We start from the raw sequence: 19509 nt of genomic DNA on the forward strand, positions 1-19509 counted from the left end.
ATTCTGTGGCTGCTGTTTGCTTTTACTGAATTGTATTTCCTCCCATTTTTATAGACTTTTTGTATAAAATATATTGACAGTATTCCAAAATCTTCTTTGTAATAAGTTGAAAAATCTCATTCTGTTACATTCTGCTCAATACTGCATTGAGCCGGGGGTTGGACTCGATGGCCTTGTAGGCCCCTTCCAACTCTGCTATTCTATGATTTTCAAAGAAATCTCCCTAGCAGACCTCGAAACTGGTTTGGAATGCTCAGAACTGGCCCCCATGCCTTGCTGACAGACTTTCCTATTTTAATACTTTCCCATTTCTTCTGTTTCATGAATTCTAAACCCCACTACAGACTTTAGGAGGTGATGACCCTGCTATTGTTAACAGTGATGCTTTCTCCTGATTAAAATACTCCACAGAGTCTATTCTTTCAGATACTTGAATGTCAAAGCAAATCTGATGCTGGAGGGGGAACTAACATTACAAGATAACTGTAGGGAAAGGCCATGACTTCCTTTTCTGCATTTCTATCCATCAAACTATTAATCCTGAATAGCATGTTTAAAAATTATGTTGCACGCTAGACAGATTTGATGACTATAACAGAGAAGATTTCAATTCAGAAAGCATTTGTTATCACACTGTTCTATGTATGCTGCAAACGTTCCAGAAAGAGGCGAGGGGTATTAATTATAAATTTGAAAAGTTCACTGCAGAAAGAGAAATGTGCAAGTCTTTTTTTCCCCCTGCAGGCAATCTGCAATTAAAGTGACTTACTCATAACAAAAGACCTCAGCAGCGTAACAACTTTTCCCCTTTCAACTACTTGGCATCTCAAATGGGCTATTAAGTTCTGAAGTGCAGGCATTGGAGTGTGTGTTTGGGAGGGATGTCTGCAAATGTTCTCGTGCATTAAGATTTCCTAATGCAAATGTTCATCGTGCATTAAGATTTCCTAGAAGCGCAAACAGAGACCAGGGTCCTTCATCGCAGGGTGGGAGGGGGAGCCATCATGGCTTCTCTCCCCACCCCCACCCCTGTGCGTGTTGTGCATGTCACCATGTTTGGCATAATCACTGTTGGAAAAGGCTGCCTCCTTGGCTTCTGCTAAGCTTCCTTCCCCACTTCTTCTTCCATTGCTGCATTTGGACATTTCCTGCTGAGGGCTTTGGTTTTGAGTTTCTGTGTGTCCACTTAGGGATGTGGTAGGATCAGCCTGTTTTTGTGTTAGTGTTGCCATCGTGCATATGCTATAAATGCCTAGTGAAGCCTGCAATCCCAGCTGCATCCCAGTGTCCTCTCCACCAATTCCTCCTTGCAGGTGCTTTACTTCCAAAAATTTTTCACATCAGCTTCCCATGATGTCCTTCATACTTCCTCACCACTGTTCCTGCACTCCACCTCCACTAGCCACCACCTTTGGCAAAATAAGTACAGATCTACCCATAAATGCCCCAGCAATAAATACCCATATTCCTTTCTTGGTCTGTATCTGTGCATGCAAGCGAGAGACTTTGCACACAACCTCAATTGCTTAGCTGTACTGCTGATAATTCACAGTCCCTTCTTGTTTCATGTTTTGTTTTTCCTGTTTTCACATTGAGCAGTTTATTGTTGTCGTTATGTTAATTAAAAAAAATAATAGGCCGCTTTAAGGATTGAACCTTGTTGTTGTTGTTCCAACCAGCAACCCTGAGAGAAGGACGCATTTCTAACACGCACAAAAAACTGGCAGAGGTTAATTTAGGCCAATAAGGGGGAGACTGAAATTAAATTTGGCAAGGGTTGTAGGCAACGCTTAAGTCTTCTGTCCCCATGTCTAAACTCCAAACTGCTGCCATAAAATAGAGCTGTGGAGAAGAAATACAGGAAGGCCTTTAAAAACAACAACCCTCTTTAATGAGAATACCTACCGACAGTTGTGTTAAAAGTGGATACACTTTTGGTAGGATGTGGTTCTTCATGTTTGTTCTTCTCACCTACCTACAGGTGGCAAGACCTCATCGCACGAATGGCAGGAACAGTGAAAGTTGGCAGACGTTTCTTTCCATTCCCTTCGTCGGGACCCCGCGAGTACGTTCTTTACATATACGTCTATATATTTACAACTATATGGTGATTTTGGTGCTGCTTTTCAACGGCATATATTATAACTAGGGCTGTGCTCCGCTTCGCTTCGGACCGGAGAAGCGATAGCGAGGCGGCCTGAGTCACCTCTGACAAAGGCAGAGATGGATCGGGTCGGGGGAGCTGCAGATTGAGACGAAGCGGATCCTTCGCCTCAATCCGGAGCTCCGAAAAAACGGTAAGTGGGTCCGTGCGGCTACAGCGGCAGAGCCAGGTAAGGGGGAGGGCAGCTTACCTGGCTCCATCGCGGTCCAGCTGCGGCTTCAACTGAGTTGAAGCCGCCGCCGGACCACGACAGAGGCAGGTAAGTTTTTTTTGGGGGGGGGCTTACCGATTCGGATCCAGAGCTCTGCAGCGGAGCGGAGCGGAGCGGACCATAGGTGGATCGACGCAGGGCGAAGCAGACCCGATCTGGAAGTTGCGGATCGGGGGGTCCGTGCACAGCCCTAATTATTACCAAGCAGGACTCTTTTAAAAAAGAGTCATTTAAAAAAGAAATAAGTTACAGATGATGGCACATCTGCATGTGGTTGACTTGTTCTCGCTCGTTGGCTTGCAGGGAGGACCACGAGGAGGAAGACCAGCAGAAAGGGAAGGAAGAGCAAGCTACTCCTGACAGCAGCATGCAGAGCCCAGGTAAAAGTTACATGCAGTGTTTGTTACTAGGCTCCAGCCACTGTTGTGTGTGTACTAGAAGGGCCTCTTGGTCTTCAAAGGTTTTCTTGATTTAGAAGGGCTGTTTACAACCACTGCGGTGGGTGGTTGGCATGCGGTATGAAATTCAAGAGCCACGTTCTGCTTATTTCTTCCAGGTTTGTATCCTTGAATAGCCAAAAGTATGTTAAAGGCTTTCTGTTTTCTGTCCCCACCCCCAGATTTAGAAGCAGGAATGCATTTAGCATATTTAATAACTGCTTTTATATTTAATAACCTCTATTATATTGTGATAAAATTTCAATCTTGCATTGACTTTGTGATTGGTGGCGTTTTTTTATTAGATAAAGACGTGGGATCAGAGTCTCCTCCGATGCAGAAGGCTCAGTCTCCTTTGACAGCCATGTCTGAAAAACTGGAGGAAGAGGAGCCCCTGGAAGCCAACAGGCAGTTCGGAGAAAAACCTCCAGCAGACTTGCTGATCAAAGAATCTTCTGAGCACTGTTGCCACACAAGCCCAGAGCCCCCGTTCCAAATCTCAGAAGATCGATGGGCATTGGATGCACTAAGGAACTGTAAGTAATCAAGATGTGTGGGGCACAACGGGTCCAGGAGGGACTGACTGATAGATTTGGAGTCCTCCATTGTTCCTTGTACCCATATGAGCATCATCTACCCTTCTCAGTAGAAAGATTTCACAAGACAGGGCTAGGCACTGACGGATCCCATGGAATTGCAAGCTTTCATGTTGCACAAGTCACTTAACTGACTTTTTACCACTTAAAAACGGGTGCCATACTGATCTCTGAGACATAGTTGAGTGTGTTTCTGTAAAATGCACTTTAAGGTGGAATAATTCTTCCGTCCCAGTTTTGGATTGTGATAACACATTTGTTAGAATATTTTTTTTTCTTTACACAGACAGTGAAACCTACTGTTTGAAGAAGAGAACTGATGATGTTTAAAAGACAGCATAGTTCTTTAAAAGAATTAAGCAATCTCCTCCTCTCTCTAGATGACCAATCTTGCAGGATATACACATTCGAGAATGAAAAATAAGTTTATGAACTTTTTCCTGCACCCAAAGACAGCTTATACCGGAGAGAGGTGTTAGGAAGGCGAGACTCAACCATCACAACCTGCTCTCTCAGTAAAACAGTCCCAGAGCACGAGAATAGGAAAAGAAAGGGATAGGACCTCATTACTCAAGGTGTCTCGGGATGGCACCTCTCCGGTCTTCAGCTGTCTAGGCTGGAGAATGCTGAGATTTGAGGAGGAGGTGGCAGCTGCCGCTTCCATCCACCGTAGAGGAGCATGTGGCCGTATTCCGGTCAGAATGCCAGTCTTGGGATTAATGTCTTCTCTTTTGGCTCTAGCCTTCCACAGCCTGGTGCCCTCCAGATGTCTTGAACTATAATTCTCATCTTCCAAGACCATTGGCCATTCTGGTTGGGGCTAATGGGAGTTGTCATCCAAACAACTGGAGGGCAGTAGGTTGGGGAAGGCTAGCTTACATCTTTCACTTCCTCAGTCAAGACCGTGAGAGCTGGCTGCTGAGTCCGCTTCTTCTCAAGAGCATTACGCTCTCTTAACATTTCTCCGCTGATGTGCACAACCCTGGGTTGCAAGAGGTAACCTAACAAGATCTGTGACTATTTTGTATTCCCTTTCAGTGGGCTTATTGAAGAAGTTGCTGATGCAGCAGCTGGGCATGTCTGAACAGAAATCCCTTGAAGACTGGCAGCATTTTTCCAGACATAGGACAGTTCCCCAGGGGACGCAAGTGGGGAGTGGTGTCCAGCGAGGACTGCAACACTCAGACAATGACCAGACATCCGTGTCTGGGACCAGTAGGACACTCTCTGGCACGGGCACAAGTAATTTTGGACCTAATTGTGGTCACCGGACTTCAGGTGAATTTGTGCAGCCAGGTGACACCACGTCAAGTAGCAGTCACTTAACGGACCCCTTGAGCACAAACCCAGACACCCCAACCACTGAGCTGGAAGGGATGGGTACTGAGGATGGGGGAGAGCACTTCTTTGATGCCCGTGAAGCCCACAGCGATGAGAACCAATCAGAAGGTGAAGTGGCAGAAAGGAAAGAGGTAGAAGAGGTGCAGTTGCGGATCTCAGGTGAGTAAATCCCACAAATAGGTACGATTGGGACGAAATATTGCTGCAGCTGGGGTAGAGCTCCAAAATATCTGCACTCTATTGGCACATATAAGGCTTCTTTTGAGCCATGCTCTTTATGCCACAATATAGACTTTAAACATCTTCAATGGTAGTCAAGAGCATGTGTTGCTGTATTTCTGTGGCTCCCAGAGAACATTCCAAACCTTTGGGATAGTGCTTCCCCTGGACAGCAGCCAAGGCTTTCCCACCAGACAGTATGGAGTCTGAGATGCAGTGGCTGAATCAACTTGGCTACTCAGAGGAGGTGCTTTCCACCTTTTTGCCCTAGAGACCAGGGGCAGGCAGAAGGTAGATCAGGAACTACTGGAATATCTTTGACTAGGTCTTGGCACAGATTTGCTGTCCAGTTTTGGAGTTTGGGATTAGAATCCCTGGACTGTAGTAACACAGGTGTAGATTTATATGCAGACTCATGGTGTGGGTGTGTGCATGCAGCAGCTAGTTGGCTCCACCCCCTGAGTCACCATTTTGAATCTGGTTTCACCCCAACCATTATTTTGCACTTGTCTCTGGCTGATGGACCTCTGGGTTATAGTAAAAAAAGAAAGAAAGTAGATCCCACAAGATTTCAGTTTGTTGTATTATTATTGGTTTTAAACGTTTGAATTCGTTGTATGTATTTTATGGTGTTTTTATTTGTGTTGTATCCTGCCTCGATCCAGAAGGAGAGGCGGGTAACAAATAAAATTATTATTATTATTATTATTATTATTATTATTATTATTTACTTTTATATATCGCCCCATGGCCGAAGCTCTCTGGGTGGTTTACAAAGATTAAAAAGAGGCGTTCCATCAGGTATTGCGGTCCCAAGCCATGTAGTTCTTTATAGGTTAAAACTAGCACCTTGAATTGGGCTCGGAAACGTATAGGCAGCCAATGCAAGCGGGCCAGAATCCCTGCTCTAGACAGGACTCCACGAATATGCCACCAGAAGGCATATATTTTCAGATGGAAAATGTAATAAATGTAATAAATAAATAAATAAATAAAATAAATAAATGGAAAAGCCCAGGAAGTGTACTTGGAGTAAGGATATACAGGAAATTCTCGAGTACCTGCAGGGTGGAAATGATAGATGTTGGGGAAAGGGACCCAAGAGGTGGTTTTCCTTAATCATCCCATGGTGAAACCTTAACTGGATACTTAGTACTCACACGTGAACCGCCCAGATAGCCTCAGCTATGGGGCTGTAATAGAAATACAACAAATGAAGTGGGTGCTCTGTTCAATCCAGTAGCCACATCTTTCCTTCTATTTCTCACTCCACAATCTTTTTAGTTGCTATTGCTTCAACCAGGCACATTTCTGATCTTCTGACCCACGGCTGTGTGTTTTTCACCAAGATAAAGTGGTTCTTTGAACTAACACAATATTTATCCTCAAGCGAATTGTGTTTCTCATAGGTCACAAGAACCTGTCTTGCCTTCATTTTGTCTGAACCCTGTGCATCCCCAAGAGAGAGACTGCCACGGGCTCTCCATTTTTATTTAGATAGTATAGTTTTAGTTAGGAAGACAAGAGAGTTATTTGTTTCGTTTCATGACAAATCCTTGGCAAGGAAGATGTCTGCCTCCACTACATCTTTCTAGCTTGGATAATACATAGCTTTGTTTTATCAGTCACTTGGAAAGACACTAATGCATTACTGAACACATGCATTCAGGGGCAGGGTGTGCGGAGGCAATCACCTCAGCAGCCTTTTCAGAGGCAGAGCATCCGTGGAAGAAGCGTATAAAGTGGCCACGTACCGCCACAAAGCAGTATAAACTTCATTTGTTCTCATTTGTAGAACTTACCTTCAGCAGGAGGGTTCTGCTAAGGATTTATATTCACCCATCCTGGTCCATTTGGAGACCTGCTCTGGGATACTACATGCTCTTATACATCCCAAAAGTCTGAAATGCCTTCTGGGAGCCAGAGGTAAGAGAGAAACTTCTACCTCTGGGTCTCCTGGAAGGCATTCCACTTTCTGCTAGGTATTCAAACAGACCAGGATTGATTTTCCTCATGTTTACCTATGAAGCATATAGGCAGGGATTCCTGGTTAGTCCCTTTCTGTTTTCTTCTCTGTCAGCAACGGGGGGGGGGGGGGTGTTTTTTGGTTGCTTACACTTGAGTCGGCACCAGTTAACACTTTAAGTTATGTTTGTTAAGTTTGGGGGATTGCTTTTTGCTCTTCCAGTAACGCCTGGGAGGGCAGGTCGGCTTTGTCTGTTTGAGAAGAATCATAGAATCATAGAATCATAGAATAGCAGAGTTGGAAGGGGCCTACAAGGCCATCGAGTCCAACCCCCTGCTCAATGCAGGAATCCACCCTAAAGCATCCACCCTTAGCAGAACCACATGACGGGGCACTGCCTGCTGTCCAGGGAGAGGTGCTATCCTAAAGCCCTGGGATACTATCAGGGAATGTAGAACAGTAAGAAAACCTGCCTATCCCAGCAATAGGAAACTATAGGCACCTGGAATTAGGAAGAAGAGCCTCTGGCCATGTGTGAGCCCATAGAATTGTAGAGTTGGAAGGGGCCTCTAAGGCCATCGAGTCCAACCCCCTGCTCAATGCAGGAATCCACCCTAAAGCATCCCTGACAGGTGGCTGTCCAGCTGCCTCTTGAAGGCCTCTAGTGTGGGAGAGCCCACAACCTCCCTAGGTAGCTGATTCCACCATCGCACTGCTCTAACAGTCAGGAGGGTTTTCCTGATATTTATTTACTTCTTTATTACATTTCTATACCACCCAATAGCCGGAGCGCTCTGGGCGGTTATCCAGCCGGAATCTGGCTTCCTGTAACTTGAGCACATTCTGGGAGGATCGAGAAGAGATCCTGGCCCTCCTCTGTGTGACAACCTTTCAAGTAATTGAAGAGTGCTATCATGTCTCCCCTCAATCTTCTCTTCTCCAGGCTAAACATGCCCAAATATTGTGCAATTAAACACTGAATACATCTGAACTTTTTGTTAAATGTTACAGCAGTTTCACACTTGCGTGGCACATTCAGACATGGGGGGAGATGCATAAAGTCCTCACACCTAAGCTGCATCCTTAGGTGAGCTGCTCTTATATGAATTTCATTTCACAGGAAATTATTTGATCCTTGATGGATATGGCACAGTACAGGAAAGTTCTACCGATGAGGAGGTAAATTCACTGGTTCTACAATGCACTGCAGGCAACAGCAAAATGGACTCTGCCCACCAACCGCCAACCTCGCTGCAGGACGCCCAGACAGACAGAGCAGACTTGCCATTTGCAGAGGAATTAATGGCCTCCCACTGGGAAGCTGCTAAGGAACCCTGCTCAGATGTACTAAGACCTCCGTTCTCTGTAGAATCACGTACCCTGATAATGCATTACATCCAGGAGATAGAGGCCAACCTTGAACACTTAAAGGTACAGTGTGTGCGTGTGTAAATTGTGCAGATTCCTTTTGGGCTGCTTTCTTTCTTTCTTTAATGGTTGGTAGAGGGTGAGGAATTGGGAATTAGGAGGCTTGCTGGGAACAAGGCGTGCTGAGGATGTGTGTGTGTGCAGCTGCCCCAGCGAAGAGCCATTTTTATGTTTCTATAAGAGCCGTCTTTATAATAAAGGTGCCTTAAAATTTCCATGGTACGTTTTCAAACTGGTGTTGGGTTTTGTGCCATAAATCTCAAGGCGAGGAGAAGTAGATGCGCTGTAGAATATGTGACTATGTGTGCCTTTACGTATTGGATTGCTCAGGGTTTAAAGATTCACTCCAGCATTTCATTGATAAAAGAAAGAAAAATGAAAACTTTGGAGTAAGCCTGGAGGAAGAGAAGCCTTCATTTTGTGGAGAATGTGAATGAATGCCATGAATGATTCTAAGGTCAAGTACTGCTGTATTATAATGGCTCACTAAAAAGCCTAGGTAGGAAAAGGAAAGGAACCTCTCGTGCAAGCACTGAGTCATTACTGACTCTTGGAGGGACGCCAGCTTCCGCTGACATTTTCTTGGCAGGCCTTACAGCGGGGTGGTTTGCCGTTGCCTTCCCCGGCCGTGATTACCTTTCCCCCAGCTAGCTGGGTACTCATTTTACCGACCTCGGGAGGATGGAAGGCTGAGTCGACCCGAGCCGGCTGCCTGAAACCAGCTTCCGCTGGGATCGAACTCAGGCCGTGGGGAGAGTTTCAGCTGCAGAAACTGCTGCTTTACCGCTCTGTGCCACACGAGGCTAAAAAGCCTAGGTGCTTTTGTTTATTTTGTTTTCTGGAGAGGGGAATCTAAAAGCTGAAGCCAGGCTGTCAAAAGTCCTTAAGGCCAGAGTTTAAGGCAAGGACCTGTCTGAATCAAAGAAGCTTGAAGAAGGAAGGGTCAGTGTTTTGTTTAGGGGGAAATCTAGGTTTAAAGTTGCCAAGTTGGGGGATTCAGCAACAGTGAGACTAAAGGCAAGTACAGACGTCAAAGTCGGGGGAAAGATTTGAGGAGAATACAGTGCCGTGGAAGGAAGGGCTGGTTGTTAACATGACAGCAAGAAGACTAGGGATGTGTTATCAGAGGCAGTCTAGTGGGTCTTGTAGCCGACTGGAGCCCTCTTGTTGCAATCCTGAGAAACCAAAGACCCGGGAGCGGCTTGTGCCAATTAAATATCAGGCACATAACAAGAGTTTAAGGTCTTATTCTATGAGGCCCACATGGTGGGCAGCTCCCGTTGCCTCTTTCCATTGCAGCCCCACTGAATAAGCCTGATAAAGACTAAACATTCTGAAATACTGGGGAAAAATACTGTTGGTTTCATCAGACTAGGGCAGGGCTTCCTGCTATATTACAGATCGGCATGAGGACGCCATTCATTGGTTGCATTTTCTAGGCACAAGGCTCACAGATTACTAAGGGTGCAGTTTGTGTGGATAAGATGTGACTGTTCAAGGAGCCTGAGGCGGGCTCTGACCCATCGGAATGCAACGTGGGGTTTGGCCCGTAGTCATCCTGTGTCTCTTCTGGGAAGTAGGCTTGATGACTCTTGGCATGCAAGATGCTGGGAACCACAGGCTCTTGCGATCACGGTAATGGCTGCATGACAGTTGCTTAGGGGAGACACATGAAAGACTGACAGGCCAGCGCAAATGGATGCTAAGTGGGGAGCAGGGGAAATACTCCTGTAGTGCGACAGCGATGTTCCTGTCTTCTGAGGCTTTGCCTTTCTGACCTTGAAGGAGCCGCTGTATCAGATGCTGCCAAACCTACAGGATTGATGCCAGAGCTAGAGAGAAACATTGGTGATTAATGGCTGAAAGGAACTGTCAGTGTTTCCCCCCTCAGCCCCTGGAGTTCCCAGTGATATCTTGAGAATGGAGAACTGACATTACTCCAGAGCTTGGCCAGTCACAGTTCCAATGAATTTACATTAAGTGTTTCTCTGTAAAGTGTTTCTCGGGCCACAGATCAAACAAGCGTGGCGGTTTGTGTCTTTCAGGAGGTGGAGGAGAACTACGCTACTCTTCTTCAGCAAAGGCTGGCTGGATCATTCCCCACAGACGAGCACTCAGGTATGCCTTCCCTGCTCCCCACGGCACCTTCTATCTAGTCACGTGATGTGTTGATAATCACTGGGCCTTGGGCGCCAAGTGAAGCCCGTTGTTAATCTTTCCAGTCAAAGCCTCCAGAGCTTTCATTACGGCTCCAGGTTTTTCGAAAGAAGCTGCTGGCTGCAAAACACTGTAAATCAATGCTTCGGTTTGCTGACAATGCGTTCCTTCCTCTAAGTGAATCACGTGGCATTGGAGGGGCTCCTCTTCGCTCAGCGTTCGCCTTTTCATGATGCATACAAGCATATCCATTTTGATCAGCCTTCCTCAACCTGGGGCGCTCCAGATGTGTTGGACTGCATCTCCCAGAATGCCCCAGGCTGGGGCATTCTGGAAGATGCAGTCCAACACATCTGGAGCGCCCCAGGTTGAGGAAGGCTGATCTAAATGGACTGATGGCTCTAATGCTCCAACAGAAGATCAGCCAAGAGCTGTTCCAAAGTTATGTTTCCATGTTTAGATTTTCGAGATGAGTGCAGCAGCTACACATGAGTTACCTTGACTGTACACTTGCAATAGAGACAAATGCAGAAACCTTGGTAGGAGCACATCCCATAGCTCCATTCAGCTATGTTACATCCCTGAACTCTCCTGCGTGTAGGATATGTGGTCCTTGGCTCCTTTTGCAGTACTGTTCTCTACTTCTTTTCGCCCTCAGATAAAAGTTAGTCCTGCTTCCTGTAAGTGGCTGAAGACTGCACAGAAGCAGCAACCTTACATCAGTGCCTCCTGCTGTCTTCCGCCTGGACTTTTGTGGCACAAGGCCTCTGCGTGGACCATCCAAGTGCTAACGGTGTCCCAGCAGAGCGGAGGGGTGGGCAGTTATCTTCCCAGCCGCTGCACTAGCCTGTCAGGGAGGGGTGGCGATTTTGATGGCCTCCTCTTTCGACCTGAAATTCTTTTTGATTCCGAACAGAGGAAAAAGAGGAACAGAAAGAAGAAACCAAATGTAAAAAGCTTTGGGTGTAGGATATAAAAATGTATTTAGACATTAAAAAAAAATCAATGTATTTATTTGACTTCATTCCGTGTACTGAAAGCACACTTTAATTTGTATTTTATTTTGCTTAAAAAAGAAAAGTATAGTGCCAGTTTGTGGGCCCCCAGCCTCCCTTTGCTCCTGAACTCATTCAGGGCTGAAATGCATGTCAGGGTTGAGAGTATGTTGATTTTTTTTTTTTGCTGGATTGGATTCTACCAGCAACCTGTTCACCTCTGAAAAGAGCTGTTACTTCCAGCAGTGTGTGAACAGGCCTTCCTCTTGTGCAGTGACAACTCGCCATGCTCTGTGTAGCCAAAGCACTTGCAAGTTGGCAAACAAGTTCCCCTTTCAGACCTCCTTCACTGACACATGAGTGTTGGACAAGGAGAGGAAAGGGGTGGGATATTTCATTCTCCCCCCCCCCCCCCAGCTCTGGTTTGACCTTGATCTTGGATTTTCCTTTCGGAAGAAGCAACTTTTCATTCACGTCTTTTGGGGGAGGATGGGGGAACAATTTTCCAGACCTGGGCAATCATGTCAAGAATATTTCAGAGCCATGGTGTGTCTGCTGCTTCACTCCTGGAGTGAGCAGTGGCTGCCCCTGGAGTTAGCCATTGCTACTTCTGAATATATAGGGCCAGGGATCTTCAGTACCTAGAGGCATGCCTCACTGACTATTTTGTGTGTGTGCAGAGGGGGAACAAGGTTTGCTTTGGGGTGATACTGATTTGCACTGTTTGCGCCAAAGTGCTCTGAAACCACATTGATAGCATAGAAACATCCAAGGTAGAAAAAACAACAACCCACGGAATAGCTGAGAGGAGGTTCTGCATTATTTTCCTAACTGTATTCTGACACCCTGGTGTTTCAAACTGAATCCGGTCTGAAAGTGGAAATTGAAATCTCAGAGCACAGATGTAAAAACACTGGACGCTCCATACTAGGGCAAGTGGTAGCCCCATGAGAGAGACAGTTCAAGAGGCAGCTTCCTGCTTTAGAACACTCATTGCAAGTGGCAACTGGACACTGCTGATGCCTTTGTTCTGCACCAAGCACCCAAATTTTGGGCTGTCTTTTTTGCATGTTTTGACCAGCCAGATCTAAAAGTGCCAAACCGTAGAAATCCCCCCCTTTTTTTAAACGACTATTATTTTTAGTCGTGCTGTATGCGCTGCAAAGTGTGGAGAATCGTTCTCTTTTTTCCTTCTTCCAGCGTGAAGGTCATGCTGCCGGCTCCATTAACACAAAAACATTTTCCCTGTAGCTATAATGGCCAAGAATAAAAACAGTTGTTTCTCAGTCATGCGAAACACCAACCTCTCTATCCCCTCCCAGGAAGAAAGCTGTACTAGAATGGACAGACTGAGCTGGGTTATTATTACTTTTATCTTCATCCCACCCCTGAACTTTTAAATCCATGAACTGATGCATTTTGAAATTCAGAGAGATTTTCCAGAATCTAGATATGCTGGTCTTCATCCTTCTTCAGTGGCAGGAAGTCCCTCCAAGTCAAAAGCTCAAGATCCCTGTTCTCGGTGCCAATCTGAGCTTGGCAAGATTCTGCTAGTTCCCATTTCTAAACTTTTTCAAGTAAGGAACCCCAAAATTTTAGCTGTTTTCCACATTAAACTTACTTTGCCTTGGGAAAGCATGTGCCTGTGTTGGTAAGGTAAACATGACCTTTAGTATCCATTTCTTACTTTAGGTGGCTTTTTTCTGGCTTCCTAATGGTGATGTCATACTAGTGGAAGTTTAGCCTCCCTTGCCACAAGCATAGGTGTGCATGTCTGGAGCTCTCAAATCACACTCAAATCCTAGATCTCTCCCTAGCATGAGTAGTTTTTAAGGAGTCTCAATTTCCTTTTCAGATCATTGCTGCCAGTCCCTTTGCTGCTTTTGGGGGCAGGAGTCCCAAGACCCTTGTTTGTTCTAGTACCTTTGCTATAAATTTCACTGCAGAACAGCAGAGGGTGCAAAGACAGGTGTTCCTTCAGCATCCTTAAAAGATGTCTGGGGGGGGTCAGGATGCAGCATCTTTTGTGAGAATCAACCTCAAAAGCAGGGCAGCAGAAGGTCAGAAGGCTTTTTGGTCCTCCAGGGTGGGCATAACCACCTTTTTATTTTCTTCTGGGAAGTGAAATGAGTGCTGTGCTCTTGTCCAGTTGGTGAATTTGTTTTGTTTTCGTGTGTTTTTTTAGGCTTGTCTATGCCATATATTATGCAATCTCCTGTTAAGGGCATTATTCTGCTATAAGAAAGAGAAGGTGGTGAGAAATGGGGATTGCTGAGTGCTCCCAACACCGTGACCTAAAATCACTGGGGACGTCTTAACTCCCTGGTGCATCTACTGTACAACAGGCCCAAGGCACAGGTCCTTTTTTGTGACGAGGGTCAACACTAAAATGCACTTTGTGGGGCTCCCATTGGTTGGGGTTGTATTTTTAATGTACTAGAATAGCCATGAGGAATTCCAGCCAAAGAGTCCTTTCCTGTCCTTCACTACTGGCTGTGAACATTCCCTTCTTTGGACTGGACAGTAGGATGGAGGAATTCTCCCTCCCCCTTATCCTCTTCCTTCCTCCCCCAGATGAAAATATAGGTAATGAAAGACTTTATCAACGGGACAATATCAGTATGTGGGCTTTTTTTCTACAGTATTACTTAGGAAATCTTAGTTTGTTTTTAATCTGGATTTGTGGAATCAGTTTATTGGGGGGAGTTAGGTTCAAAAGTCAAGTCCTGAATCCCAGGTGACAGCTTCCTTTGCAGCCTACTTGTATGTCTTTTGGGTAGAATGAGCTGGTGAAATACTGAGGTTGGCAAAGAAGTCTCTTTGTAGTGTTTCTCCCCCCCCTCCCCTTTCTCTTCAGGGTTGTCTGGGACCACAAACAAAGAAACGTTACTAGCCTTCCTCAACTTGGGGCGCTCCAGATGTGTTGGACTGCATCTCCCATTCTGGGAGTTGTAGTCCAACACATCTGGAGCGTCCCAGGTTGAGGAAGACTACGTTAGACAAAGATTGTGATTTTCTTCATAGGGGACTCCAACTTTAATGAGAACAATGAGGGCCAAAGCAACCTTTCTCTATTTGCAGCACTATTGCTTTTTATCTGCAAATGACTCATTTGTTTTGATTTCTACTAGTGATATTTTTGCTCGAACTAAATCAGTTCTGAACAGCTGCATCTCAGGGCCTGCCAGGCTGCAGATGGAGGGTGAGCAAGGTTGATCATGTTTTGGAATGCTCCCCCCCCCCCCCAGATCTGCCCATGCCTGCACCTTGCAGAGATAGTTTTGTGCTTGTGCAAATGCAGATCTGTGTTTTACACGGGGCCATTCAAAAATATGACCCCCACCATACCTTGCAGTTCACTTGTAACGGTAGAGGCCATTCCACCATTTCAGGACTCTATCACCTCATCCTCACCGTGTTTTGCTGCATGTGTTGATCAGATTTCAACTCTAAAACACTGAAGGAAGAGGAGTGGTGGAAAACAGTACTTAGGTTTTCTGAACATAATTTTTGGCACAACAATCCTGGGCCAGTTGCCTGTTTTGCCTGTGCCACCGAGCGCTAATCTTCTCTTCCCCATTTGGACTAGCAGGAACGACGGTGGGTGGAATCCACACAGGTCCCATGTCGCTTGCAGATGTTAGGTGTACTGGATTGGTTTGCCATATTCCTGGGGGAAAGCCCTGGTGGCTCCCCAAGGCAGACTTCCCTAATCTGGTGCCTTCCAGATGTGCTGGATTGCAACTCTGATTATCTCTCAATCACTTATGCTGGTTGGGATTAGGGAGAACGGTCCAACGTATCTGGAGGAAGCCAGGCTGGAGAAGACTGTCCCAAGGAAAGGGGACCATAAACCAAAATTTGAGGAAAAAATGTGCATTTGCTCAGATGTCCCCTGCGTCTTCTGCTCTGCCCTGTTTTCATACGAGTAAATGTTCCAACATCTTTAAAAGCTATTCTCCTTTTCTGTAGAAGATTACTGTGTTTTGTTTGTGCTCTTTCCCCCATCTAGACTACCAATACTGCTTGACAGGCATATTTGATGGGTAAATTTTACCCCTCTCTGCCCCATTCCAAAGAGATCTCTTCCTCCCCCCTTTCACATCCAACCCACGTGCCAACTGATAAGCAGATGTTCTCCAAAAGGGATGCTGCAGCCAGGACACTATTTGCTCTTAAGAAAAAGGAAAAAAAAGAATTGTTTGAAACTCTCTAACTAACTAGAAATGCGTTTTTATTTGCTCACCATACAATCATTTACTCCTTTTAACAGATTTTACTTTTAAAGAAAACAAAAACAGCTCAACCTGGAAATATTATTTGAAAAGCAAAAGGCAAACAAAAAAATGCCTTCATATTAATTATCTTGTATTTTTAACTGATCATGTTTGAATGTCTAAGAAAAAAAAGAATTTATTGTTCTAATTATCCAGATGTATGTATGTTTGTAAAATAGCTCTTATTAATTAGTTGATAAGATTGTATGTTTTTGGAACAAATTATTGGTCATTTGAGGGGGGAAGCATTTTGTTGGGTTTTTCTTTTCGTTGGAATCTGGGAAATAGAAAATTAAAGCATTCAAATATCAGTAAATAAGCTTAAAGGAACGAATTGTTCAATTGTGGTGTTTATTTTTAAGTTGCTTGGAACTTGGCGGCACAAACGGTTTTATGCGGAGGACCTTGACAGGCAGGTAAACCTGTGTAATCTTCTTCAGATTCAACAGTTGACCTTAGATTAGCTCTTCCCTCCCAGAGTTGATGCTTTACTTAATACATGGAGGGGACGTAGCTTGATGATTCAACACGAACTTGGCATATAGATGGCCCCTGGTTCAGCTCCCTGCATCTAACCATTTAAAAGGATCTCAGATAGCCGAGCTGAATCTGCCTGAATCCTTTGAGAACAGCTGCCATTCATAATAACTGGGCTAGATGGATCAATGCTTTGACTCATGGCAGCTCTCTGCTGAAGAGGGCTTCTTCCTGGCACCTTTGGCAAATTAGGCATGAGGTATAATCTCCTGTTCTTCAGTACTGAATATATCCCAGGGTTCTATAGAGGTCAGGTAACATTAGCAAAAAAGGGGAGGGACCCAGCCCTGACTTGTCTCTCTTGGGCACAGAACACTTTTCCCCTCCTGCAAATTGGAAGGCTCCTGCCAGTTTCTTGATGTTCATTGTTGATCCTTGAAACAGGAAAACGTTCAGAGCAGATCTGAAAGATCTTCTAAGATTGAACATGCATATTTTCTCCATCTGTTGTATCCACGCTCAAAATTTCTTCATTGCGATATACCAATAGATGTTCAATATGATTTTTAACGCCTATTTATTTTCCCGAATAGGCTGTCCAAATGAGAACGGGTCAAGAGAAACCCAGGTTTTATCATATGCATCCTTTCTGTTTAAAAATACGCAAGGAGGCTTCCAGCATGAAAAATAGAGAGCAATCTTCCAACAAAAACACATATTGTAATTAAGAACTGAAAAGGGACACAGCCAAGTTTGGCAATGAATGTCAGCTCAACAGGGAGTCACAGCGACCCTTTGTCTGTGAGTGTGCCGGCATCACGCATGTGTCTTTATCACTACCAGACTTTACATTTTTAGGGAAGTAGCTCCTGGATCCAAATACAGCAAATAAGACAACACATGATGCCTGGCACAGAAACTTGAGTGCAGATGCTGGCCATTAAAAATGCTGGCCACTTTCCTCAATAGGATTTGAACTCCGTCATAGCAGAGGAAGACGGGGGAAACAATTAAAATATGCAAGAATAAGCAGAAATGAAAAATTCAAAGCCGATAAGCACTGTAGCCAGCGTTCCGTTATGCAGTGTTTTTCACTGCAAACATTTCCACGGGTTTTTATGCACGCCTCTTATTTTTATTTATTTATTTACAACATTTGTATATCACTCCACATCCAAAAGATTTCAGGCATCTTGAAAGAAAAAAGGGATAATCTCTGCTTGAAGTTAGGACGTACTAGGGTAAATAAATGGAAACTCGGATTTTCTTCTTTCCTGGTATGTGACAGCTGATGTGCCCAAGCAGAAGTCACCTATTTTATGGATGGTAAGTGGAATTGCCCCATCCATGTATGGAGTCCTTCTCCTTTTTTGGTAGAGGGTGGGTTTAATTTCTTGTTCCCTATTTGCCTTTCCCCCACAATTCTGAATATGGTCAGTCTGTATGATTCCATCCAGCTTATAACACCCAATCTCTAAGACTGTCAAAGCCTTCATAATCCTTTCTATGCTCACAACATTCATGTAAAACTCTGCAATTTGCCTTTATTGTAATTGCTAATTTGAGACCTGCTGTGCTTTCCTAGTAATGGGTTTCCCCCCCTTTTTTCTTTTTGTTAATGTCAATAATGTCAACAAATGCATGTTGTGTTTTTTCCTGGCTACGTGGGTGGTAAAGATATTTTTTCCAGGACAAACTCATTCAAGTACTGACTTCTGGATTTCCCAGAAGCTAATCCTCCAGACCTAAGACAGGGGGGTGGCTTTAGACAAACCGTTCATGGGGTGATCATCTCATTGCAGGAAGCACTTCCCCTTCAGGGCCCAGCCCAGCCATGCTTAGACAGCAGGGTCCTGATAATGGCTCATATCTGGATTTCTCCCACCCCATTTGAATTTTATTTCATCAACTTATTTCATTTGGAGAAGACAGGAACACTTTAAGGCAGGGAATTGGGCCATGTGAAGAATTGGCCTTCCTCCCCCAGTGCAGTTACCTGGGCATGACTTCTCCCCTTCCCAGACAGAGTGGGAAAATGGCCAGTACCAAAGCAAAAGCGGCTGGCTAATGCCGCCTTCTGCCTGGGTGTCAAGGCAAAACGACAAAAGAACATTGCCCCACGCCACACAGTCGTGACGTCACAGTGCGGGCCCTTTTCTCTCCACCCTCACACTGGGAAGATTGGAGGGGGGGAGAGACAGAGGGACCACCCAAGATCAAGGGCAATGCCGTGAGCCATTCCACTCCCTGTCCTCCACGTGGCCGAGGGGGAAAGAGTTGGCACACTCAGTGGCATCAATGCTGTCTCCTCCTCCTCCAGCAGCAAGAGTCTATGAATACCAAGAGAGCAGTGAAAGGGCTAGAAGCAACACTAAAACGGGTGGGCAACTTGTAGCCCCTTGGATGTTTTGGCCTGCAACTCCCATCCACACTAGCCAGCGTAGCCGCCAGCATAGCCAAAGGTTCGCTGTGTCCTTTCCTGATCGCCAGGCTTTTTAAACTTCAGAAATGTTACCATGGGTGGCAGTGTTGCTCTAGTCTGCCTTTTCGCTCAGGGCCTCCACACGAGAGAGCAGGCATGTGAGAGGAGGAGAGGGTCTCTCAGCCCGTCCTCTCCTGGACCAAGCAGGCGCACACATATGCCATTCCATTTATGAGTGTGGGCAGGTGGTGATAGATGGCCCTGTTTTGCGTGGGGGTGGGCATCCAGCTGGAGTAGGCCCCATGGTGATCTTTGCCTGCCTTCCTCCCCTCTCTCTACTGGGATCCTACCCACAGAGCTCATGGTGGCAATGGTCCTATGTGGGCTGGGGAAACTCTCATTCGAATCCGAAGCATTTGTCTGCCTGCCCCCCCCCCTGTGTTTTTCTAGTTTCCACTTCTTGGGTCCGAGTGGCTTTCTTCCAGTCTTTGGGCATGGTCTGGCCCCTGAGGGGAAGCCACTCGCCTTGATGTCATTCCTGCAAGAAGTCCTGTCAATTTTTTGCATGGCAAACCATGGTTTGTTAGTGGGTTTGGGTTCACACAACATAACCCGTCAGGAAGCCAGATTCTGGCTGGACGTCAGGAAAAACATCCTGCCTGTTAGAGCCTTTAAAATTCTACAGAATGCCAAACTCCTTTTTTTCAAATATTAATGAAGGTTGCTCAGCAATGAAAGCTGGCTGGTGCTTGATAGTGGGTTTTGCCAGCTACTCTGATTTTTTTTTATTTTACTAAGTGGATGCATCATCGAAGAAAC

At 45.4% G+C, this 19509-nt stretch overlaps 1 protein-coding gene across 2 annotated transcripts in view; it reads left to right on the plus strand.

Moving 5' to 3' along the window:
- The window catches only part of ARHGEF12 (Rho guanine nucleotide exchange factor 12), an 84911-nt gene extending 68790 nt beyond the window's left edge, over positions 1-16121 (plus strand). For both annotated transcript variants that reach the window (XM_063138980.1, XM_063138981.1), the window contains 7 exons: positions 1982-2065; positions 2679-2755; positions 3118-3348; positions 4447-4908; positions 8055-8365; positions 10408-10480; positions 11178-16121. In XM_063138980.1, coding sequence (XP_062995050.1) covers positions 1982-2065; positions 2679-2755; positions 3118-3348; positions 4447-4908; positions 8055-8365; positions 10408-10480; positions 11178-11188 — 1249 coding nt within the window. In that variant the 3' untranslated portion in view covers positions 11189-16121. The remainder of the gene's footprint in view (positions 1-1981; positions 2066-2678; positions 2756-3117; positions 3349-4446; positions 4909-8054; positions 8366-10407; positions 10481-11177) is intronic.
- Positions 16122-19509: the final 3388 nt, after the last annotated feature.

This window comes from Elgaria multicarinata, chromosome 12 (genome assembly GCF_023053635.1).
Source record: "Elgaria multicarinata webbii isolate HBS135686 ecotype San Diego chromosome 12, rElgMul1.1.pri, whole genome shotgun sequence".
Taxonomy (NCBI): domain Eukaryota; kingdom Metazoa; phylum Chordata; class Lepidosauria; order Squamata; family Anguidae; genus Elgaria; species Elgaria multicarinata.